The 25,474-nt window shown below is 46.0% G+C and overlaps 1 protein-coding gene and 1 long non-coding RNA gene across 2 annotated transcripts in view; both read right to left on the bottom strand.

The window, feature by feature from the left end:
• Positions 1-3,971: 3,971 nt before the first annotated feature.
• The window catches only part of RAB31 (RAB31, member RAS oncogene family), a 133,893-nt gene continuing 112,390 nt past the window's right edge, over positions 3,972-25,474 (bottom strand). The window contains exons 6-7 of the mRNA XM_058692710.1: positions 21,312-21,421; positions 3,972-7,400 (exon numbers count right to left, since the gene is read on the bottom strand). Of these exons, the coding sequence (XP_058548693.1) occupies positions 7,303-7,400; positions 21,312-21,421 (208 nt within the window). The 3' untranslated portion in view covers positions 3,972-7,302. The remainder of the gene's footprint in view (positions 7,401-21,311; positions 21,422-25,474) is intronic.
• LOC131490397 (uncharacterized) lies at positions 15,068-21,300 on the bottom strand. The gene is made up of 2 exons (XR_009251079.1): positions 18,648-21,300; positions 15,068-18,391 (listed from the first exon to the last, which is right to left on the bottom strand). It is a non-coding gene; the product is annotated as an uncharacterized LOC131490397 (long non-coding RNA).

The following is a 25,474-nucleotide window of genomic DNA, read 5'->3' as shown; positions in this document are numbered from 1 at the left end:
TGGATGGAAGACTTTACCAACACAGCTGTGATGAGATACTTATCCAGGAACTCCTGAATTTTCTGTCCCACCTCCCCAACACCCACCTTCCATCTTGCTAGAGGCTGGACCAGAATGACCATGTGTCCCAATGTGCCTGAGACTATCCAACTTAATCCTGTTGTACCAGCTTGATATTAACAGCATCCCCTTCACTCTCAATAAAGTCTGCAATAAACCAGAGGATTTTGGAACTCAAAAGGGAAAGGCTTGACAAAGCTAGTGTAAAGTTATGGCCTGCTTCCCCCCACTCCTACACCCCCTGGGCTATGGGAAGGGAGCAGCGGAGAAGCTGAGATAGCTTACATGCAGACACAATCTGGGTGAGGTGGGCCCAGCACCAGCTTCCCACTGGCCTCCCAGAAAGAAGACCGAGAACTGTGCCCCCCACCCAGGCAGTCATCGGGGGCCCCAGCAATAGAGGAGGAATGCTGGCAAAGCCCACCCGACACAGTCCAGGCTGCTGCCCTACCAATCTCTGAGGACCCCAGGGGAGCTCATGCTCTCATCCAAAATCTTCCCAGGACCTTTAAGTGGGGTGCAGAAGCAGACTGGAGGGGGCCAGGTGCACAAGACAAGGGGGACAGAGAAAGACCTCTGTGTTGGCCAGACAGTGAGACCCAGAAACACTACAGCAGCCCTCCAGGAGCTTAGATGCATCCTTACCACCACGTCACCCACCCTTGGGAGCACGTGAGGGTTAAATCGTGACAGTGTGCTTAAGCCCACAGTGATGGAAGCCAGAGTTTACTGGGTAAAACTAGCTGGATGATCATATCCAGCATTCCGCATTAGACAGAACAGGGGCTCAAGGTAGAAATGAAGTTATTACGGAAAAAGCAAGAGTACATTTTCATGCCCCTGACTCTTGTAGCCAGTAATGCTGATTTTTAACACTGTGATTTTTAAAGCTTACGGTATTCTATTTTGTGGTTATAATTTATTCGATTCCCTATCATAGGACATTTGCATCATTCCAAGTTTTCATTATTAATAAACGATACTGGGACAAACACTAGTGAATAAGTCTGCACTAACCAGCTAGTACATCGTGAGGTCCCTTGAGCAGTGGATGGAGAGGTCCACCCGGTGAGGAAATGGGGCCTCCTGCCTCCCTCCTATTAGGGAATCGGTGAGGGCTTCAGATGCTGCAGCCCCAGCCAACATCTCAAATTCACCTGTTAAAGACCCTGCACCTAGAACCACCCAGCTAAGCCGTTCCCAAATCCTGCCCACGGAAACTGTAAGATAACAAGTGTTTATAGTTGGGGCACCTGGGCGGCTCAGTTGGTTAAGTGTCCGACTCTTGATTTTGGCTCAGGTCACGATCTCACAGTTCGTGAGATCGAGCCCCACGTTGGGCTGCCCACTGACAGCGTGGAGCCTGCTTGGGATTCTCTCTCTCTCGCTCTCTCTCTCTGCCTCTCCCCAGTTTGCACTCTCTCTCAAAATAAATAAATAAACTTAAAAAAATAGGTGTTTATTGTTTTAAGACGCTAAATTTTGGATGAATATGTTATGCATTAATAGGTAACGTATGTGTGTGTTATATATATAATACATACATATACACATATATATGCATATATATATATATATATACACACACAAACACAAGTACATATACTGAAATTAATTCCTACAAATAGAAGAACAGGATTAGTGGGTCATAGGATGTAGTCTTTTTTTTTTTAATTTTTTTTTTCAACGTTTTTTATTTTTGGGACAGAGAGAGACATAGCATGAACGGGGGAGGGGCAGAGAGAGAGGGAGACATAGAATCGGAAACAGGCTCCAGGCTCCGAGCCATCAGCCCAGAGCCTGATGCGGGGCTCGAACTCACGGACCGTGAGATCGTGACCTGGCTGAAGTCGGACGCTTAACCGACTGCGCCACCCAGGCGCCCCGGATGTAGTCTTTTCAAATGTCTCAGATACACATTGTCAAACCACTTTGTAGAAGACTTATCGATTTATGCTCTGACCAGCATGAGAGTGCCCGTCTCCAGTACACCTGCCCATGCTTGGTATTATCCATCTAGTGGTGTCTCAGTAAACACTGGAATAGAGGAGAGAAGGTAGCTTCACATACATACAAGAAGCCAGCGGAAACTCATGTTGCTGCACGGTCTTAAAACTTCAGGGAAGACGCTCCTGGAGACAGATGCTCATTAAGTTAGGATGACTCCCTCCTCTTCTAACCAGCAAGCCTTGCTCTTGGGATGATGCTTGTCTGAGCAGGAAATGTTTAAAGACTACTTACAGTAGCCCCAGGCCGTACTCGGCTAAGGATAGCCTTAGACTTTTTGCCCTCGTTCTCCAGAACCCATAAATAACCAGAGTTGTTCTGTAGAAACGTAAAAGGTGCCTCAGTGCACAACTCCTCAGACCGTGGACTCTATTAAGTAAACCCCCAAGGTGGGACACAGCAAAAGTGAGGGAGCAAGGAGAGAAGGGAATCTCCGTGTAGAATGTTACTGACACAGAAGGCCAAAATTTGGCGGCTAAATCCAGCAATCCATCGGATTGTTCTAAAATGTTTCCCCAAATTGCCATGAATAGGCAGCGACTTCCTAGTCGATGCAAAAGAAAGACTCTTCTTCCTGACAAAATTGGAACACCAGGTCTCTTGGTGATGGCGGTTTTTGTTTTGTTTCTTGTTTGATTATATTTTGAAGGCAGCTTTCCAAGCACGCGCCTTGGGGAAACTTGAATGCTGAGAAAGTGGGGCACCACTTTCCTCCCTCTTCACACTCTGTTCCAGGTCCATCCATGAATCGAACAAAGCTTTGCCTAGAAGGCACCGGATGTACAGGTGTGCAAAAAAAAGTCCGCGTGTCTGGCGGGCAGGCAGGGGTAGCTGAGACAGTGGAAGGGGGGCATACGTAAGCCTCAGAAAACGTCCTGAGAACATTAAGTTGGCAATGACACTTAGGAATTCTTTCCAGCCTGTTTACAAAGTCAACCTAATCCTTCTTTGCTTCTTGTCTCCATAGCCTTTCTCTTTGAAAAAAATTAACACAGCAAAATGCACTAATAAAGCACATACCTTGAAATTACCAGACGCTATCATTTTGTCATATTGGCTTCACAGTTTTCTATCATGAAACAGATAAAAATTACTGCTAGTTTATTGCCCTTCGTTCCCTTCCCTGATTGTTTGCTTGCCTGCCTCCCCAGAGGTAAGCATGATAGAGAAATCGGTGTTTTTCCTTCTAATGCCTCCTTTACACACACACACACACATTCACAAACAACATACATTGTTGTTTTTGTGTCAATTTAGATGCTTTTGTACTTTTTCAGCTTGCTTTATTGACTCATTCAGGCCACAGCTCTGTTGCTCAGGCTGTGCACTGCATAGCTCCTGAAGGTCTTTCACACAGGCCACGGTGAGAGTGGTTCCCTTGGGAGTTTGCACTATGTAGCCCCACACTCCACATCCTGGTTTTTTTTTAATTTTTTTAATGTTTCTATTTTATTTTTGAGAGACAGACATGTTTGTGAGTGGGGGAGGGGCAGACAGAGAGGGAGACACAGAATCCGAAGCAGGCTGTCAGCATAGAACCCGACATGGGGCTCGAACTCACAACCCGTGAGATCACGACCTGAGCCGAAGTCAGATGCTTAACCGACTGAGCCACCCAGGTGCCCCTCCACAATCCTGCTTTGAGATACATATTGATGTGTGAGAGATCTTGCATTCATTTTCATTACCCTGTAGTTTTCATTGTGTGACTGTGCCACATTTTATTACTGATTTCCTTAGGGGAAGACACTTTGCTGTTGCAAACAGCGCCAGCCAACATCCTTCTACACGTCTTCGTGGGCACAGGTACACAAATGTCTCTGGGGAATCACCTTTCTCTATTCCGAGGTGACTGTGGTTTAAAGAAAACTACCCTGCTGGGCATCAGAAGACAAAGACAGAGCTGGTAAAACTTACAATATTTATTAGTATGAATCAGTGTTTGTTAAACTCAAAATAACAGATACAGTTGGGCGATGTTGAGGGCAATGGCTTACTATAGAATACAAGGTGGAGAGACCCTAATCGTCTGCCGCAGTGTCTTCTATATGTGAGAACTGGGTCCAGCCCAGACAGAAGCCCTTTATAAAAACACGAGAAAAAGGAACGGTTTACACGGCAGAGCACTGACACTGGATCACTGGGTCTGCTTTCAACAATGGCGGTTGAAAGAGCGCCCTAGACACCAAATGGGTCTGAATACAGCTCAGAGCCCTTTCGTTTACAAGCTGGCTTGTAACTCAGCCCGCTGTGAGCACTGCAGAGCAAGGTGGCGTCCCGCCAGAGGGGCTCAGCTTCAGCCACCATATGCCACACTCCTTGATCTGAAAGGAAAGATTTCTGTCACCCAAACCTCCCTCAGAAAATGAATTCAGGGCTCATTGGGGGCACAGCCCTTTCGTTGGCTAGAAGTTAGTTTTAGGCCTTCAACCCTCTCTCGTCTGCAAGGTAACGTCCTATTCGGCACCCTGATGTACCATTTCAACTGTAAAATGGCAAGTCAATTATGTACCTACATAAAACGTTTGCATGACTCCAGCGCCATCGTGGGGGATCCCACGGGGAAATAACCCCCGTGAGAACCTGTGCCTACACGGTACAACACATAGGCACGAGCCAGGCCCAGCCGGTGAAATGGATTACGTGTCGGTGGTAACAAATACGAAATCATATTTACACATATACACGCCCGTGAAAGGAAAGAAAACGGAAGGAGAAAAGCAAAGTTTGGAAAATTATGTGAAGGGTTTCCATCACGTGAAACTTCTTGACGTTTTGGGCCTTTACGTAATATCACGTGGTTATAATTCAACTATCAGAACAGGCAGAACGTGATCGCGAGGCCAAAGAAAGAAAGTCAGAAAGCTTCGTTGTGGACAAAGCGCGAGCGTCTGTCTTCAGGGAAGACTCCGTGTTTGCATGAATGCTTGTGCCCGAGTGCCGTGTACTCTCTTCACCAACCGCTCGGAGTACTGATTATGTATCTATTGCCATCTGACTGGCCTGAATAGTTAAGGCGGTACAGAAAGGTAAAGGATTGGTTCACACCCTCGATGTGCTTCTGGAAGAAAACCCTGGGCTCATACGTGGGTTGCTCGCTCGCTGCATGTGATTAACATCAGCTATTTTCATGCAAGCTGCAACCGCCGAAGGCCCAGACCAAGGCTGTGAACCCCACTGGGAGGTTAACGTTAGCACCTTAGCTGGGCCACCAGAACAGCTGTCTAGAGACAGACCCAGGTTCTCAGGGACCGCTGGATGAGGAAAGGCTCCACGACAAGCCCACGTGCCACCTGGAAAGGGGTCGTTCAATCTGCAGCCCCAGTTGTTTAACTTTCAAAAAGGGCACGACAGTCACTCGGCTTGCAAGCAGAGTTGACGATGTGGAGAAAACTCTAAAAAGCCCAGCAGGGGCCCTGCTACATCCCAGTGCCACTTGCTAGCAGTTTTTGAGGTGCCTGTCTGGGAGAGCTAAGAGGCCCTCTTGAACCAAAAGTAAGTTTCTCCAGCCTGCACATCCTAAGATGGTCACGCTACTCTTTGCCATCGGGGTGCGACAGTTGACAGTATCTGACTGACAGCATATTCTTGAGTTAAAAACAAAACAGAACACCTCAATCTGCGATTTCCGCCTGTTTTCTTGATTGCAGTCCTCATAAATTAGTGTCAGCTTGGCCGCGGTCTCTCAGAGACTCTCGCTTTTTGTTGGCAGTGATCTCAGCACCTCTAACCTGTCTAGAGCAGGGTGGGCACAGCCATGACAGGACTCGGAAGCAGCTCGCACTGGGTTACTGGGAGTTTGAGGTCTTCTGTCAGCTCACAATCTCTCTGCTGGCTTTTACATTATAGGTTTTCTACTAAAGTTTATTGGGTCTTGAATGTTCCTAGCAAAAAAGGGAACCAGCCAGCCCTGTTACCAGGCTGCCTGATTACCCCCACGCAAGGCATGGATCCAAACATCCTTTAAGAATTTCCTTCCAATATAAGCCCTAATAGGAAGCCAAGGGCTTCTTGATCCCAGATATTGATGGACGTCAGAATGGTAATAAGATTTGGATTTCCAATGGAAATGGCTTTTCTTCCTTTCCATGCCTTCTCTCCCTTTCCTTCCATCGGATTCAGGCATCTTTAACTAATTGAGCAGACAGGGCATCTAGAAGGGAAGGTTTTATGAAAGCCTACTGTCAGCTAATTAGCATTCCAGGGTTGGACCTCCGGGTAGCCCTAGCGCCCACCTGCCCAAGCCTGGCATCTTCTAGAACGCTTTCTCCAATTTTGTAATGTCAGGGGTCTAGAATCTTAAGGTGCTGGTGCTCCCTCTGGCTGGCTTTCCTGTAACCTATTAGTTGATATTATTGGGAGTGTGCCCTAAGATCTAGACTCGAACATCCCTGGTTAATTTGCCCCCTAGATATGATGCCATGACATACTGTCTTAGTAAAATCATAGTCTGTGCATTAACCTTCCCTAAGAGGGTAGGCGGTTATTACTGTGGAGACGATCATACCAGACAGTCTCTGGAAAAATATTTATATCCTACATCTGTCACCGCTTACGCGGTAACTACTTAAATGATTCTTTCAAACTAGGCCTCCCACTCCCAAAATTGCATGCGATATCTTAGTCAGATTTGGTGTGTTTATATATGACTGAAGGAAAACGGGCACCAAGTAAAAGAGATGTAGACAATAGTTTCTAATGCATCTTTCTTCACTTTCATCATGGCTCAAGTCTGTAGCTTGAGTGATGGGTCAATTACACTCCATTGAAAGGTAAATTAAATTAAATTAAATTAAATGAACCTTTCAGTGAAGGCTGGTCAGGTAACAGAGGCAATGGCACTGAAGAACTTAATGAAATGGGGCTGGGGAGCACAGGAAATCAGAATGGATCACCACTTTGGACTCTCACACATATTAAGCCGATGTGGCTGCTGTACAAATTTAAGAATATTTGAAGGTTTTTAACAACAACAACAACAACAACAAAAAATCAGTTGTACTCGTGACCTAACACCTGTTCCCTCCCGTTTGCATTTCATGCACCAAAGGCCATTTTGTGGCAGTGTGGCGGATTTTTCTAGAAGCCTTTCCCAGGGACAGTTCCTGCCCCACCACTGCAGGTCTTCTAGGATGCCAAGCCAGCATCCCACTTCTCCCTATGTGGGGTGCCAAGCTGCCGAGAACGGGAGGTCGGCTCTGGCTTCTTCAAGTACTGTGGACCATGGCCTACGGGTCAGCAGCACCGCCGGCTGGCTTGCGTGGCTGGCTTCCCAAGTTTGATGGCTCCATTGTTTCCATTTTCATGGGGGTCCAAGGGTGGGATCTGGCGACCTGGAACAAAGAGGAGGCCAGGGTTGAGTTTCTTCACTCTAGTCGGCACCACATACGCATTGTGACCCTGCTTCAACACCTCCCCTTAATGTTTGGGTTGTACAGGGAGTAGAGGGGTCCAGGCTCTTTTCCCTCCCTCCCTCCTTGTTCTGCTGCATGAAGTTGGACTCCTGTTTAGGAAGTTGAGGAAAAGTAAAAGCAGCCTCCTGAGAGTGTGGATTTCCCTGGATCTGGAACCCCGTGCTCCAGAGGAAGGGGCAAAGTTCCCAGCCACCTTCTCCACACCAGCAAGGGCCCACTGCTTCCTCTCCAGCCCTCCCACGGGTCTGTCCTAGCGGAATGAGCTCCTGCATGGCAGCAAGGCTTCCACAGTAACTGTGAGGGCTCATCTTTTCTGCTTCTTCAAGTAGAACCCGACTGGGAATTGTAATCTTCCTAATAATATCATCTGTTAACACCTAGCTCCCCATCCTGCATCCTGCCATGTGCAAATAATCTTATTCTTACTTAATGAAATTTTAAGAAGTGTCCTAGAGTCTCTGCAAAGAAACACAATGTAAAGATTAAAAAGGCGATGGTGGAGGATGGGGAGGTGGTAGCTAAAGGGTATGGTTTCTTTTTGGGATGATAAAGATATTCTCTTTTTTTAATGTTTAATTATTTTTGAGAGAGAGAGTGTGCACGCTCACGCGTGAGTGGAGGAGGGGCGGGGGGGGGGGGGCGGGGACAGAGGATCTGAAGTAGGGCTCCACCCTGACAATGGACAGCCCAACGCAGGGCTTGAAATCAAGAACCAAACCGCAAGATCCTCACCTGAGCAGAAGTCAGCCGCTTAACCGACTGAGCCACTCAGGCCCCCCGAGATGATAAAGATGTTCCAAAACTGACTGTGTTCTTAGATGAACATCTCTGTGAATATGCTAAAAACTACTGAATTGTACACTTTGAACTGATGAAATGTATAGTATGTGAGTTTTAGGTCAATAAAGCAGCCTTTACAAAAGGCGACGGGATCTGGAAATAATATTTGTTTAGAACCTCGCAGTTTGCAAAGATGTTCGCAGACACTGTCTTCACTTAATCCTGGGAGGTCGGCGTGATGGCTGTTAGTCTCATTGTTTTACCAAGCCTCAGACATCTCAGGTTACATGCTGAAAGGCACATCCACAGTAAGTGGCACGTGTGGCTCTTTAATTATAACCTGCATCTTGATTTTCTGATGGGTCCCGAAGCCTGTGTCCTTCTAACTGCCCCGCGTTAGCCCTCTGTGCTACATTCCTATGCCCCATAAAAAGTAAAGGTTGTTCAGATGAGCTCATCAGTATATCAGTTCACTAAATAATCAGGGATTAGAAATGGAAGGGAAATCAGTTCCAAAGACAAAGTCCTTCAGTGCCAGTGGATGTTACCTGCGGACTATAGTCAAATTGCCTGGAAGAGGCAGAAAGAGTCGATGACAAAGATATTGATGTATTGCGTAGATCAGGTGATATGGCCACTCATCAAAGCCCAAGCAGAGAGGTTAAGGTCATTGGCAGTTGGCCCAAATCCGAAATCAATGGTAGAACTCTTCATCTCACTATGAAGCGGATGAGAAGATTCCAATAACTTCTGAAGCTACTACTCCAGTCAGTTCCCGGACAGCCGACCAAACTATGCAGAGCTATTGCACACCGGTCTCCAAACAGCTCAGTCCTGATCCAGAAGCAACTGAGAATGTCAGTATGTACTCTTCTCCTTTGGACATGCTGTGGTGTTTTTTTGTTTTTTTAATTAGTCATAATTAAAAGGAAGTAAACAAAATGCTCCTTCTAGTTTGTCAATCTTAAGCGATAGACAGGAAAGTTCCCAACGACTACCCATAGCCTGATTTGTTTAGGTCAGATCTTGCCAATCAAGTGTTACTTCCTCCCCAAGAGGAAGCACTGTGTTTGGGAGGAATGATGGTGCCCAGTTATATCATTATTTAAATGTGTAAGATTTCAGGTGCCTCCTGGATGTGTTCGGTGCTGCAACAGGGGCTTTTGCTTTTGCATCTGGAACACTTGGGGCCAAGATTATAACTCTGATTGGTGGAAGCCGTTGCCCTAGTTAACTAAGACAAGTACCGTTCACTGATTACTATTTTTGACAATATCAGAATCAACATCCTATGCCAACATCAACTTCATGTTATTCTTCGGTTGTTAACTCTAAAGTCAGCAAAGTAGAATTACCCTATTAGCCCTCTCATCTTTGACTTTTTCCACATGCCTCATGCTGTAAGTTTTCGCAAGGTTTTTCCTATGAAATGCACCCCAAATACAAAAGAAGCTTATGCATACAATACACATTGAAGTCACAAAGGTAGAGTGAAAATCTAGAGACAAAGGGCATATGGAAGGCACAATGGGAATGAATGTCCGGGCAACCCATCCCCATCTGCCTTGCTCTGTCCTTCCTCCTCCCTCTTTCCTGCCTCCCACTTCTCTCCTCCACGGGCAGTAACCAAGACAACCAAGACAACGTTTAGACCACAAGGTTCAGGAGACCCACATCATGCCTCAAGCAGACTCCTTTGTTTTAAACTGTTAGCAGTGTTTTCGAATCAGTTGTTCAGCCTGGCTTCGTAGAGGCACCGGGTCCCATTTATCTTCAGAATATGCAAAATCTCACTTATTGGAACAAAGTATTTCTCAAAGACAGAGTTAGACTTCGTTTTTCTCCTCTGATAAAAAGAGTGCTGAGATCTGAGAGGTGGTGTCGCAGTTACGTGAACTTGGACAAGCTAGTTAGTGTTTTCAATACTTCTTTTCCTCGCCTATAAAAAGAATGTGAGACAGTAACTTGACAGCTGCTGTCCATATCCCTCCATGGCCACTACCAACGTGGGAGGAACTAACAGCAATAAACGGGGCCTGGGTGCCCCTCGGGTGGAGTCTGCATGGGGAGCAGAGCTCAGGTACTAGGAGTGGGACCCGTCCTGCTCTCCTACAAAACACAACCTGGGACGGGGCCACCCATCCCCGCTTCAAACAGTGAGAAGAAAGGAAATGCTTCCATTTTAGGGCAGAGGTTGAGGAAAGCTGAGTCATAACGACGAGGCAAGCACCTTAAAAAGAGAAGGAAGCCAACAGTGCTGTGAAAACACAAGAGCTCCGATCTTGTGATCTGAGTTATTTGGAACTTACTGAAAGGTGAAATGCACTTAGACAAAGGAATGGCTCTGGAAAACGGCCAAGGCATTTTGTACCAAGGTGATCACACAACTGAATCGGTATTAATTACATGGGCATAGAATAGGACAAATATATTAGAGACACAAACATCTGAAAAGGCTCTGAGCATCATCCTCTGTGGGTTTCCACTCTTACAAAATGTCCTTTGAGTACACGATCTCCGTAATGGGTCATCCTTGAGCAGAAATCCCAGGCCAGGGTGTTTATTTTAACAAGGTTCAGATTGTGTAAGATTCTGCTTGGGAAAAGTTCAAGGGCCGTTTCTTTGTTTTGTTTTGTTTTTTGTGTTTTTTTTTTGTTTTTTGTTTTTTTTTGAAATTCAGTTTTCCTGAAAGTTGGCAGCCCAGAGGAAAAACAGGTTTTATAAACGGTTCCTCAGGAATGCGATATGTGAAAAAACAAATTGCAAGCCTATAAATGTGATCATGGCTCTGGACTGGGGACCATAAACGCTTTCACACACAACAAAAATAAAACAGCGTGCTTGGCTACAGCTGTCCTTCCTCCTTGGGTGCAGGACGGGCCATTCCCTGCATAAGCCTGGAGGCCTCCCCGGTTAATTCTGCTGTTCACATTCTTCTCCCCTTTCATTGCAGTTCAGGATTTACTTGGCTCGGCCATTTTCTGTTGAGTGTTAGAGATGCTGCCATAATTGCTCTCTAACTCCCATTTCCTGATCCTGATTTTCGGAATCATCCTGATTAGTAAACTGACCAATAGGACTTGAAAGTAGTTAGCCTTGATAATGGCCTTCAAGCCTCTCCATTTAGAGAGGGGCGTCTCTATGGAACACTGCCCTTACAATGGGGACAGGGGGGACACTCATGCCACTTGAGTCGTTCAAAACTGCCCTTTAACTGCTGTAAAGAAGATAATCTTGGAATTACTAGATGACCTTGAATGTTAGAGTCTAGACCCAAGAAATGAGCTAACATTCTATATAGGATCAGAATGACTTAGGAGACACAGAGTGAGTTTTGCCAGGAGGCTTGCAGGAAGTCCAGGTCAAAGATAAGGACAGCCTTGACCTTGGTGACATTAAGAGAAGTAGAGGAGCACCTGGCTGGCTTAGTTGGAGGCGTGTGGGACTCTCGATCCCAGGGTTGTGAGTTCAAGCCCTACATTGTGGGTAGAGATTAAAGATAAATAAATAAATAAATATTAGAAAGAGAAGTAGGAAACAAGGATGGACGGGACTGCAGGAAGATACTTGGGAGGATGTGACAATTGACTGGAAGTAGGGTGACGAGAGGGATAGAGAAAAGCAAAGATAGGGACCCCTGGATGGTTCAGTAGGTTAAGCTGTGCTGACAGCTCGGAGCCTGGAGCCTGCTTTGGATTCTGTGTGTGTCTCTCTCTCTGTCTCTCTCCCTCTGTCCCTCCTCTACTCTGTCTCTCTCTCTCAAAAAATAAATAAACATTAAAACAAAAAAAAAAGAGAAAAGCAAAGATAAATGTCTAGGTTGCTGAAGGAATGGTGACATTCACAGAGAGGGAAGAGGGGGAGGTCACCACTGGCTGTTAGACCAAGATGCCAGATAGCTTCAAAACGGGGAGGCCTAAGTTACTCGGAAATCATTAGACTTCCTTACCATTCAAGGGCATCTTTTCCTTTTATTTTTCTTTTGAAATTAATAGACTCCATTGATTGAATAGTTTTAGGTTTACAGAAAAAGTTGAGCATATCGTACAGAAAGCTCCTAAGACTCCTCCCCCTCATTCCCAACTTTCCCCCTTTTAATGACTTGCACAACTGGGGAACATTTATTATGAGTGACGAACCACCATTGATTATTACGAACTAAAGTCCACAGGATACATTAGGGCTCATTTGGGGCTCATTTTATCAACATCCTCTGGGTTTTGATAAATGCATAATGGTAGGCATTCACCGTGACACATAGAATAGTTTCACTGCCCTAAAAATCCTCTGTGCTCCACTATTCATCCCTCCCGCCTTCCCTCCGTGAGCCTGTGGTGACCACTGATCTTTCTACTGTCCCTATAGGTTTGCCTTTTCCAGAATGTCACGTAGTTGGAATCCTATAGTATGTAGCCTTTTCTGATTGGCTTCTTATCACTTAGTAAGACGCATTTATTCATGCACATCTTTCTACGGCCTGATAGCTCATTTCTTATTACTGAAGGATTATTCCATTGAATAGGATACATCCCCTCAATTTTTTATTTTAACACTTAAAACATGACACAAAAACACAAGCCACAAGGGGTGCCTGGGTGGCCCAGTCAGTTAAACATCCAACTCTTGACTTTGGCTCAGGTTGTGATGCCACAGTTTGTGAGTTTGAGCCCCACATCAGGTTCTGTGCTGACAGGGCAGAGTGTGCTTGAGATTCTCTCTCTCTCTCTCTCTCTCTCTCTCTCTCCCCTTCCCCTGTGTGCATGCTCTCTCAATCTCAAAATAAATAAGTAAATAAACAAACTTAAAAAAAAAAAAACACCACAAGCCACAAGGGAAAAATCTAACAAATCAGACTTCATCAAAATTAAAAACTTCTGCTCTTCCAAAGACATTGTCAAGAAAATGAAAAGGTAAGCCACAATCTGAGAGACGATATTTGAAAAAACAAATATCTGATAACACGTATCCAAAATATACAAATAAGCTTTAAAACTCAACAATAAGAGGGATGCCTGGGTGGCTCAGTCGGTTGAGTGTCCGACTTCAGCTCAGGTCATGATCTTACGGCTTGTGAGTTCGAGCCCCGCGTCGGGCTCTGTGCTGACAGCTCGGAGCCTGGAGCCTGCTCTGGATTCTGTGTCTCCTTCTCTCTCTGCCCCTCCCCCACTTGTGCTCTGTCTCTCTCTGTCTCTCAAAAATAAGTAAATGTAAAAAAAAAAATCTAAAAAAAATTAAAAACAACCCTCAACAATAAGAAAGCAAACAACTCAATACAAAACAGGCAAAATTTAAACCAACACTTCTCCAAAGAAGACACAAGGATTGCAAATAAGCACATAAGAAAGCACTCAACGTTGTTAGTCATTAAGAAGATGGACATTGAAAACACAAGGAGAGGGGCGCCTGGGTGGCTCAGTTGGTTGAGTGTCTGACTTAGGCTCAGGTCATGATCTCGCAGTTTGTGAGTTCAAGCCCCACATCGGGCTCTGTGCTGACAGCTCAGAGCCTGGAGCCGGCTTCGGATTCTGTGTCTCCCTCTTTCTCTCTGCCCCTCCCCGTGCACGTGCATGCATGCTCTCTCTCGCTCTCAAAAATAAATAAATAAACTTAAAACAAACAAACAACAACAAAAAGAAATTGCATGATTCCCTCATGGAGAGGCAATCTCTTGCGCAAGAGGCTTAAAATACATAGCAACCGATCACTCTGTGTAAAATTTATTTGCATCCTGATCCAGACAAACTGTAAAATGCAAACAAAGAAACCATTTAGGGCAAACATGAGCCATATTTGGCAATATTAATATGATAACGGTATTATGATTACTAATGTAATAATGAAATTGTTATGTAAAAAAAGTTACATTCTGAAAATATTTACAGGTGAAATCTGGAATTTCCTTCAAAATAATTCAGGTGGAGGAGAGTGAGGGGGAATGTGGGGATAAAGATGAAATCAGCTTGGTTATGAGTGCATGTTGGTTCACTATGGCATTTGGTTTGCTGATGTATATTTAACAAATTTTCCAAAATAAAGCCTGATTTAAAAACAATTTTTTTTAACATTTTTATTTATTTTTGAGAGATCGACAGAGCACGAGTAGGGGAGGGGCACAGAGAGAGGTAGACACAGAATCCGATGCAGGCTCCAGGCTCTGAGCTGTCAGCACAGAGCCCAAATTCAGGGCTCGAATCCACCAACCATGAGATCATGAGATCACGACTTGAGCCGAAGTCAGACTTACTTAACCAACTGAGCCACCCAGGTGCCCCAAAAGCAAAAGAGAGAGAGAGAGAGAGAGAGGAAGAGCACATGAGCAAGGGAGGGGCGGGAAGAGAGAGAGAGAGAGAGAGAGAGAGAGAATGCAAAGCAGGCTCCACACTGTCAGCACAGAGCTGGAACCCACAAACTGGGAGATCATGACCTAAGTGGAAACCAAGAGCCAGCCGCTTAACCAACTGAGCCACCCAGGCGCCCCAAGTCTGATTTTATTTTTGTTTTTGTTCCCGTTCCCTGGAATCTCACCACCATGAAACAACCACTATTCACATTTTAAGCCTACGTATGTATCCCTCCACCTGTTGCCCAGAATACATTGTTTACTTACTATATACACTACATGGTTCAGACTTTATAAAATCAAGATATTATACAAACCAGTCTGTAACTTCTGTTTCACATTCAGCAATTTATCTTTTCATGTCAGGAATACAGATATACATCATCATCTTAAATCACTAATTTATACTGGTGAATCGTGGTTGGTTTGTTGTTTTTTTTTAAACGATTTCCCACCTTTGGGACGGTTAAGTCATTTCTTGCTTTTCACCATTATGAAGAATGTTATCCTAAACTGCCATAGGCAATGAGCAGTGAGGCGGACTAGAAGTTGCAGGCATGGTTCCGGAGGCCCTGTCAGCCTTCTAACACCGGCTGCTTGCTTCGTAGCTCTGTGACCTACAGCAGGTTACAGACCTCTCCAAGCCTTAATGTCCGCGTGTGTAAAACAGGGATGGCAACAGCGCCTGTTCCACAGGACAAATGGTGTACTGATGAGTTAACATACACGTAAGCAATTTCAACAATGGGACAGAATGCGAACTTGCTAGGTGTTAGACATTACTGCTACATTTTGCACCCCTGATCAGTGTCTGCTTCAGAATTATCAGGATAAAAGATAACGCATGTTCAGGGCTTTTGATACCCCCGTGTGTCCATATTCTGAAAACTACATTATTTCACAGACATCCCCTATTATTGCAGTCCCTAAATTAACTTTTTGGATGTAAGAAAGTAGACAGGAGATACAGGTCTTTGTCCTTTCCTGCGACTTAATGGCCAAAGTTACCTTCATTGGACAGCTTGCTACACTACTATGAAATTTGCAAATGCTTTGTTTTGTTTTTAAATTTCTTTCTCCTGCTCCAAACAAAAAGTAACTACTGGAGAATTTCAAAAATCCAGAGCACTTAAAATAGCTAACACTCTGTGCAAAGAATGATCACAGAACAAAACCTGATCACTGCCCACAAGTCTTAACTTCCTGCCTGTCAAATGAACACTCTATTCTGATTTCTCCAAACCAATATGCTTGTACCTCTAATTATATTCACTTGTAAAAATATTTCTCACCTCGTTCTCAATCTGCTAACCAACCAACAAAAAACCTAGTTTGATGTCCACAATGTCTCCAGATGTGATTTTCAGAAGAAAGCCTGTGTTCTCTTGTCCATTCAAATTAACCAGAACAAAAGCACAGCTGTCTGGCCGAGGTCCCACCCCCAAACAGACTTTTTTCTGGTGAGCCTGCAGCCCCACCTCTTTTTGCCCTCAGGGAGAGTTAAAAACAACACCACCACCAACAAAATGGTATTGGAGTTGAAATGATTAAAATCCACAAACCAAAACTTGTGTTTCTCACACTCCAGAACCCAGTCGGCCAAGCTCGCAACAGATGCAGCCCCAAGAGAACCTGCTCATTGGCTGGCCGTCCTCATTCCAGGATCGGGGACCCAGGGAGCACGGAGCACACGGCTCTCTCCCTCGGCCCCCCAGCCTGACCTGTTCCCCGTGTTACTGGCTCCACTTCTGAAAGATTTTTGAAATTCACGTCCACGCCCCTCTGGGTCCCAGCCTCCTCTCTCCGGCGTGACTGCAGTGGCACCCTAATCGGGGAGCCATTTCCAACCTTCCTCCCCCTGTCCACTCCCCAAGGGTGATCGTTCAGTGTGTACTGGGTATGCCACACCCCCCTTAAAATCCTCTCGAGCCTTCCAGAGTATCACCTCCTTCTTCCCAATGCAACGCCCGAGCAAGGACCTGGCTCCGTCTCCACGCTCCCCACCCGGGGGTGCCGGAGCTCGCCACCTGCCGTCCTGCGGCCTCCTTTCTGCTAAATGCAGCCCACCGTTTCCGGCCTCAGGAACTCAGCTCACGGTGCTCACTCGACTTGAGGCTCCTCCTGAGCTCTTTGCCCAAGTGGACTCTCCCCATTTTCCAGGTCCAGCTTCAAATCATTTCCCTGGGAAGATCTCCCCCACCGAACTCAAGTCCCCACCTGCCACTATTCCTGCAATCCTTGTTCTTTTGCTTCAAAGCATTTATTACAACGTGTCGTCATATACCCATTTGGCTCTCTGCCGACAGGCTGTCTCCCTACTTGACGGCCAGTTTGTTTTGTTGACTGTGGTGTCGCTGGTGTCTGGCAAGGCACCTGACCCACAGAAGAATCCAAGATCTATTTGTCGAATAAGCGAATGAAGACATAGCTCGGCCTCTCCAACCGGCCGGTGTCATCCAACCTTAAGTCCCCGTAGAAGACTGACTGTGTTTCACTTGATCTGGTGACCACGCTGAATTACTACCTCCGGGAACATCATGAGGCGGGGAGGAAGATCCAAATTCAAAAAACCGAATTTGGCACCATCCTGTCTACGCGTCTTAGCTTCACGGGGAACACGACAGAGCAAGACCTGCTCGCGGAGAACTTGCACGAGGGGCACACCATGTTCTTTTAACGCGCTCACTGAATTTAACCACTTAAAAGTGTTCAAGTGTCAGAACGACGGGGGAAACCGGAGGTAACCTCAGGAGCCACCCACGAGAGTTGGGGCAGGTGAAGACTTTGTGAAGGAAAAAGACATGAACTGGACCTTCGAGGAATTAAGGTTTGCAGGAAGGAGAAGAGAAGCATCGCATTGATGGCCGGAGACAGCTAGTGGATGGAAGAGGGGATCAAGGCAAGGCCCGGAGCTCCGGACCCTGCCTTTCAGGATTACAGAGTCAGGCAGAGAGTAATTGGCCAGAAGAGTTGGGTTTTCATTTGTAACACCGTAATGAGTAAACGGCAACAAGAATATTCTTTGTGCTTTCACACACCAACCGGAACACTCAAAGGTGCCACAGTTTTCTCGGCCAAGAAGAATTATGTCTTAACTCAAAGAGGAAAACTGATGTTCAAATTAAAGGCATGAGACCTCAAGAAAGGAACAGAAACAGCTCTGGGGAGAAATGCATGGAAGGGAATGAGCCATATGCAGTGGGGCAAAGGAGATCCAAAAATGTCATCGAGGAGAGGGTCCCTGGAGGAATGCCAGTCAGAGCACAGTGTGGGGACAGACCGTGTGCCCATCCCGCCCCCCCCCAAAATAAAACAGGGCAGCACCTTTACAGGGTCCTTTATAGGGTAGCTTTAGCCTTTGAAAACAGATAATGTTTCGTGAAACAATTTCCTGTTAGTAAATACATTAACTCCTGCTCAGAAAACTCAGTGGTCTCCTTTCTGCTTTATGAACACCCTGGGAATACAGAAGAGGAACGTTGGTCTCTTCACCCAAGTCGATACGAATTAATTTTGCTTAAACACACCTTCTTAAAGGGCTTTTACTCTCACCACTTTTACTGTATCCTTTCTCCCAGGCACGTTTGTCTCTGGAACACTGCTTTGAGGAGCATACAAGTCAGCAATACCCCATTCTATTTTGAGCACAGGAGGATCACATGTAACACAAGTAGGAGCAGGAGAGAAAACATAAATGCAAAGTCGGCCGCAGTGTATTTAGTTGTACTTGGTACTGCATTTCAAGTCAACCTGTAATTAGGCTACAACACCCGGTTGTGAAGAAATTCACCTGAAGGGGGGCACCTGGGTGGCGCAGTCGGTGAAGCGTCCGACTTCGGCCAGGTCACGATCTCGCGGCCCGCGAGTTCGAGCCCCGCGTCGGGCTCTGGGCTGACGGCTCGGAGCCCGGAGCCTGCTTCCGATTCTGCGTCTCCCTCTCTCTCTGCCCCTCCCCCGTTCACGCTCTGTCTCTCTCTGTCCCAAAAATAAATTTAAAAACGTTGACAAAAAAAAAATTAAAAAAAAAAAAAAAGAAAGAAATTCACCCGAAGGAGTGAAGACGCCCCAGCGCTTACAGCACCTACCTACAAGGTCTTGCTGTGGGCCGAGTATCTAGAAGCTTCTTTGCTAAGGCAATTTTTTTTTTCTTTTTTGAGAGAGTGGGCGAGCAGGGAAGGGGCAAAAGGGGGAGAGAGAGAGTAAGAGAGAGAGAGAAAGAATCTCAAACAGGTTCCGCAGCCCTCGTAGAGCCCAACGCAGGGCTTGATCTCACGACCCTGGGGTCACAACCCAATCAAGAGTCAAAGGCTTAACTGACTGAGGAACCCAGGTGCTCTGTAAGGCAGTGTTAACCAAAGCATAATGAAACAGAAGCAAGAACTTGTTTCTTTGACCTGGAAGACGAAGTGATAGAGCTGTTCTACGGCTTATACAGGAATTATTTATTGGAAGCCATCATTACCCACTGCTTTAAGCAAAACACTCGCTTTTTCTTAAATGAAGCGGACCACCAAGATCTTGGGAATTCCTTACTCAAAGTCCCCATCACCTTGAGCCATAAAGTCCTCCTAGGGGTGAACAGGTGTATACTGGCTGGACCGCCCAAAAAAATATCTTTCAAGTGGAGATGTTAACACTTTCGGCTTAGGCTTATTTTCTTCCTTGCGGTTCTTATTTCGCTCTTCGTTTTAATAATGATCTGTGTAAGCCTCAGGAAGTCTCCCAGCTCATGAAGAATCCTTAAGCTGACTCTCAGGTATGCAGAGCACTGTGTTTCCTTCACTGGGCACTGCTGGCCACACCATCTGCCTTCCAGGGCTAAAGCTGGCGGAAGGGCTCTAGAACATATAAGGACCTGCACAAAGGGAGGGGGTCAATGTCATCAGGAGCTCTCTAGCATCACTAAGCAAAACTTTAATCCAAACAAAGTGCTGAATGGTCACACAACTTGCCTAACACACCAGAAAAGCCAGGCGCTGCCAGAAAAGAATGAGTTTGATCCGAGGGAAAATGAGGTTAATGGAATGAGTTCAAGCCAAACTCTCTTAAGAGGCCGCCCAGCATTCCACAGCTACAGAGGACAGCTGAGCATTCCATCTATGGCCCATTTTCAGGACGGAGCAGGAGTCTGGGGATCCAGGGTTTCCAACATAAAATTACAGCCTACCACCCTCAAGTTCAACCACTAAGGTCAATGCACTTGGATTGACACTATTTTGTTGAGAGAGTGAAATAACAGCGGGCGAACGAACCCTTCTGAAGGAGGACAGGACGGAAGGTGACGTGGACCCCCACGAACAAGTGAGGCTGGGCCGTGCAGGCCTTAGCTGTGCGTTCTTGCGCATTTCCGTATCATGTAAGTAACCCCGGTCAGAATTCCCCATCTCCAGTGAATTCCCCATCAAGCCAAGAGAAACAAACACAATAATCCCTGCTGTGGGTTCTCAGAGCCTAAAGTAAGGAACCAAAACCAGTTAAAAGGAAATCAAATCTGTTCTGGGAAATGAAGCCCCCTCGGACGTTGAGAGCACCGCCAACTATGACCTCAGGCAGAAGAGAGATCAAACCGTCAGTTTCCCCTCTGGAACTCCCTTCTGGAATTGTCTGGGGCCAGATAAGATCTTTGGGAACAACTGCCAACTGTTCAGGGGTTCAACTTTTCATAAGGCGGGGACCCTGGGCCTCTGCACCTCAGTAAACATGGACGCTTCTGCAAAGTCCCCGATTATGCTCTGGAGGCATCTCAGGACAGTTTCTCAAGACAGCTGTCAGCAGGTAGCTCTCTGAGGGGACCCAGCGCAGACATCTTTACCAAAGAAGCTGTGAAGGGGAAATCTGGCCATCAGCTGGGAAACAGCTCTGAAATAAAGCTTACTTATGGGGAACTAGCATAAAGGAAGAGAATTATAATGTGACCCTGAACAGGAGACAAAGAAGAGAGCGGACCCTCCACTAACTGATCAGAAATGAGAGAAACCTTTACAAAATCGACTGTCTGCCCAGTCCCCGATTTCTGGTTTTGAGGGATGGAGACTCAGTTTTTGTTGATGACCCCCAGGCAAAAGAAATTACTAACTTATTTTGGGTTTTTTGTTTTGTTTATTTTGTTTGCTAGAGTCCTTCCGTTTAATGCACGACGTTAGTTTTCTATACCTTATCACTATTTATTTTATTTCTCTTCCCCTCAACATACGAACATAAAATGCTACCACATACACAACCTTTTTTAAGTTTATTTATTTTAAGACAGAGAGAGAGAGAAGAGAGAACCAGCAGGGGAGGGGCAGAGAGACGGGGAGACAGAAGACCTGAAGGGGGCTCTGCACGGACAGAAGAGAGCCTGATGTGGGGCTCGAACCCACGAACCGCGAGATCACGACCTGAGCCTAAGTTGGACGGCAACTGACGGAGCCACCCAGGTGCCCCATACTCAACCGTTTAATTAAAATGACTTATTTTGCAACAGAGGTACTTTGTTTTGATTCATAAAACACAGAATCAACAGGTTAAAGCACAGAGCTATAGAAATTCAGAATCGGGAGGCACATACAGGTCCAGACTCATGAGTACAGACTGAGACTTTTATGTCCATGGCATCAGACAAATTCACACCGAGGGAAAGCCTGAGTGCAGCCCTCTGTGATTTTATGCTTTGACTCCCAGAAGCATGCAAATGCAGGCAAAGCTGAAAATGCAATTCAGGTACTTACTGATTCCTTGAAAGAGCTCTTCGATATTAATAGCATTTTTTGCACTTGTTTCAACCACGACAGCACCTATGGATTCGGCATATTCCTTGGCGTCCTTCAAGGGAACTTCCCTGGAAAAGAGGTCACACCCGGACAGAAATGAATGCTCATTTGTAAAATATAAATAACCCAACAGACCAACGAAAAGCTCACGTGGAAACAGCTCCTTTACTGTCCTGCAGGATGACTCGATTGCTCAGCAAGTATTGAAAACCTAGTATGGGGAGAACATTTTAAAATCTGGTCTCTGGCATCCCTGGAGGTTAAGATGTGCATGTATAAAATGCTGTCCCTGGTCACAGAGGGGAAGAATTCTAGATCATTAGAAAAACTCGTTATAAAGATGGCAGCATATATTCCAGCTTTCAGAGTTAGGGCTGACTTCAATTCTTTTCCCCTAAAAATGACTCATTATATATTTTCAAAATTTTGTGCATGCGTGTGCATGGTCCTGCACACACACATGCTTTTGTACAATTTTTGCATATTGTCTTTCACAAATCAGAGAGAATATGTGACATGATTTGAAGGTCTGGTAATTGATGTGGTCATAGCTACAATGCAATATGACATAACCGGACTTTCACCTTTAAGAGGCTGTTCCTGCAAAGGACGTGAACTCTATTTAAATGAATAATCCAGAAAGACATTTATTGATCTATTTTTAACGTGAAGATGCTGTGGCGGATCTGAAGGTTAAAAAGACACCGGTCCTATTCTCTAGAAGTTTAGTCATTTATTCAACAGATATTTATTGAGCGGCTATTATATACCAGTCTCTCTGGTAGGTGCTAGAGAAAACAGTAACCCCCATCTTCTGGAACCTACCTGACAGCAAAGACAAACATCCATAGTTACTCTTAACCCACAACACGGTAACATCTGCAATATGGGGATAATAAAGATGCAATAAAGCACTTCAGAATCATCGGAAGTGTACAGAAATACAAGAAGTACAGGAGTACAGGAAATGTACAGAAGTACAGGAAGTGATGCATTTTGATCGATGGAATCTGGGAAGATGAGTGGAGTGCGGCCAAGAAGGGCATAGAACATGAGTAAGAATTTGTGATGCCACCACCTGAAAAAGGCCCCAAGGCAGGGGAGTACCTCATCCCCAGATACTGTTAAAAATCAATTCTGCACCCAGCTCTGCCTTGGATGGAAAGGGTGGATTTGCAAGTGAATGGTCTCAATGGAGAGGAGGTCTTGAGATGGAAGGGGGTGGCCAGGAGGAACCACAGCAAATGGGCTAGAAGACACCCCACACCTGTCTCATGCCCAGCTGCCACTGAAGGACAGGAGGGCAACAGAGTCAGCACCACATTCTAGGGGAAAACGGTACACAAAATAGGCTACAGTGGGGAGTGAGGAGAAGAATTTGGAAGCCACTCTCATGCTGTGGCCGAGAGATAATACAATGCTGGACTAGATGGATGGCTACAGGAAAGAAGAAACGTGGACAGAAAATCAAAACTGGGAGCAGGGTGATGAGACTGTATCCCTCTCCCACCTCCTTCCCATTGCTTCACCCCTCCAAATGCCTCCTGAATGGTTTTAACTGGCTTATAAAGTTACTGGGGAAATTGTCCTTGGCATTTAAATTCTTTGCGGACCCCAAATCATATGAGAGGAGGGCTTTTCGGGTGCCAGCTGGAGAAGGGACCAAGGAGTCAGCCATGGTAAAGGCAGCTGCCCTTGGATTCCAAACCAGAGAAAAAAAGCCTCTTGAGTCATGTCCTTTGGAATCTGTTCTTCTATAATCTTTCTTACCAAAGACCCACTGGGAAAAACCATGCTCCTGAATCTATACTCTCTATTGTTTTCAACATACAAGCCCCAGGCTGCTCACTAAGATTGAAGGGGGAAAAAAAAAGAAACTTGAGTTCTTTGATGGCAATGAATTTTACATTTAAAACATTCCAGAAAAGGGCTCTTCTGCCTTTAGGTTGGCATGTTACCCTAGTTTTCATTTCTTTCTGGCAGTCTTTATCAAACCACAAATAGAAGGGTGGGGCTCATCTCTGCCCAAATGTGGTTTCAGGTAAGACAAGCCATGTCCTGCTAATGTCTACCTGGGGTACGGGTGATTCTGGCCAGCAAGGAAGCTTTGGAGACCCCTTAAGTGAGAGCAGATTACAAATACAGTTAAATGCTTCCTTAGCCCCCCTTTCCTGAGTCCCTTTGTGAGGGAAAGAGGAATAGCATAGTTTTTGCCAGGATTAAGGCAAGTGGCTTTAACACACAATCCAAAATATCTGTCCTGAGCATAACAGTAAAAGCTCACATGGGCTGATTATCTCACAGTCTACAACACCGGACCTTGAAATGGAGAGATAAGAAAAGTGTGTCCTCACATTCTTCCATGTTTAGAAATGGTCTCATGAAATAAATGATTCTACCAAAGGGACACAGTGAACCAGGGGTGGAGGCAGGGTCTAATCGAAGACCCTCTGGCTCTGCCCACTTTGCTCCCATCAGGCCTTGAGCAACATAACCACCCAATGGGCACCCATGTTCCTGAGGCCATTCTTTCGATCATTATAGACAAAGAATATGTGAGGTTCAAAAGATCCTCACGCTGTAATACACTGGAGTCAAGGGTGGAAGCAAGGGAAGGGCATAGCCCATCCTAAAGAAGAGGCTCTTACTCTGAGGCTGGAGGGCCAGTGAAAGTCCTTCTAACAATGAACCAAGACCAGAAGGACCAACCACTCTTGGGTCTGTCAAAATATATTTCCTCTACAGTGATATAAAAAGAAATACGTATGTGCTCCTTCTTCTTGCTTCTCGGCACAGAGTTCCCGAAACCAGGAAGTTTCCTATGTGGCAGGCGTGTCTTCTGTTATTCACAAAGGCCCCCCCTTATGCCACACCTGAGTTTCTTACAGGAAGGGGCCCCTAGGGAGCTTCAGATGGGGGCTGGCTGCCAAAAGATCCAACCCCATGATTAGAGGGTTGAAACTCTCAGCCCTGCTCTCCAACCCTGGGGAGGGGAGAACTGGAGACGGATTCAGTCCTGACTAAATAATAAAACCTCAGGGGAAACTCGCGAACACAGGCTCGGAGAGGTTTGAGTTGGTTGGTGAACACGTTGAGGTGCTGGGATGGTGACAACCCATACCCTGCTCTATTCTTCCCTTCCATTTGCCTGGTCCTGAGTTGTATCCTTTATAGGAACATTGTAATCCTAAGTCTCATGTTCCAGACTGAGAACTCTGTTCTAGTGAGTTATCAAAACCGAGGTGGAGGGGACATGGGAACCTTCAAATTGGTAGTCTGCTGGGCAGAAGTGGGGTTAACTTCTTAACCAAGGCTTGCATCTGATATGGGAAATGGACGGGTGGAGGCAGTCCTGTGGGACTGAGTCCTTCGTTTGCGGGATCTGTGCTAACTCCAGGGGGTTACCATCAGAAGTGAACTGAATGGCAGGACACCCAGCTGGTGTCGGCAAATGGTGGTTGGAACAAACGGGTATGGCTACGGTCTGAAGAAGAACCTTACAACCGTGAGGATTTCCTTCCTCAGAGACTCTTGCAGGTAAAAGAGCGACCAACTGGGAACGCCTCCAGCTGCAGTTCAGCAGAGGCCCAATGCACGACCCTCAAGCCTGGAAGGCTGCCGTCACTGGCCCGTGATAACGATTACAGGAGACTGTGGCATCTAGTGGCTTTGTTCATTTTTTGCGGCGAATACTTATCAAGTGTCTGCCATATGCTGGGCATCGTGCTAGGCATTGGAACAGGTGAACGGAGACTAATTAATTTGCCCAACCCAAGGTTTCAACAGAGCTCGTCAATTTTGATGGAAAAGACTGTTTTTCGACTTTCTAGACCAACCCATGTACAGAATTGCAGGCTCCTAGAAATCACCCACGAGAGTTATTGCACACCAGCCAGGAAGTGTAGACTGGGAGTCCTCCCTGGGTGCCCTTCCCACCGCTGCTCCTTCGCCCTCTTTTAAGAGCTGATGGTTTTCTGCCTACCTTATGTGTCAGCATCACATCACCCAGGGTTTCTTTCTTGACCATCTGCGGTCCTACCCCCACTGGAGAGCAGCCACAGGCAGGCCAAGTAGTCAGGATAGAGGCAGGCCTGCAAAACCAGGCCTGGCAGAGAAAGTGG

The sequence above is a fragment of the Neofelis nebulosa genome, chromosome 11 (assembly GCF_028018385.1).
Source record: "Neofelis nebulosa isolate mNeoNeb1 chromosome 11, mNeoNeb1.pri, whole genome shotgun sequence".
NCBI classification, from domain to species: Eukaryota; Metazoa; Chordata; class Mammalia; order Carnivora; family Felidae; genus Neofelis; species Neofelis nebulosa.
This window is presented reverse-complemented; position numbering and strand designations above follow the sequence as displayed.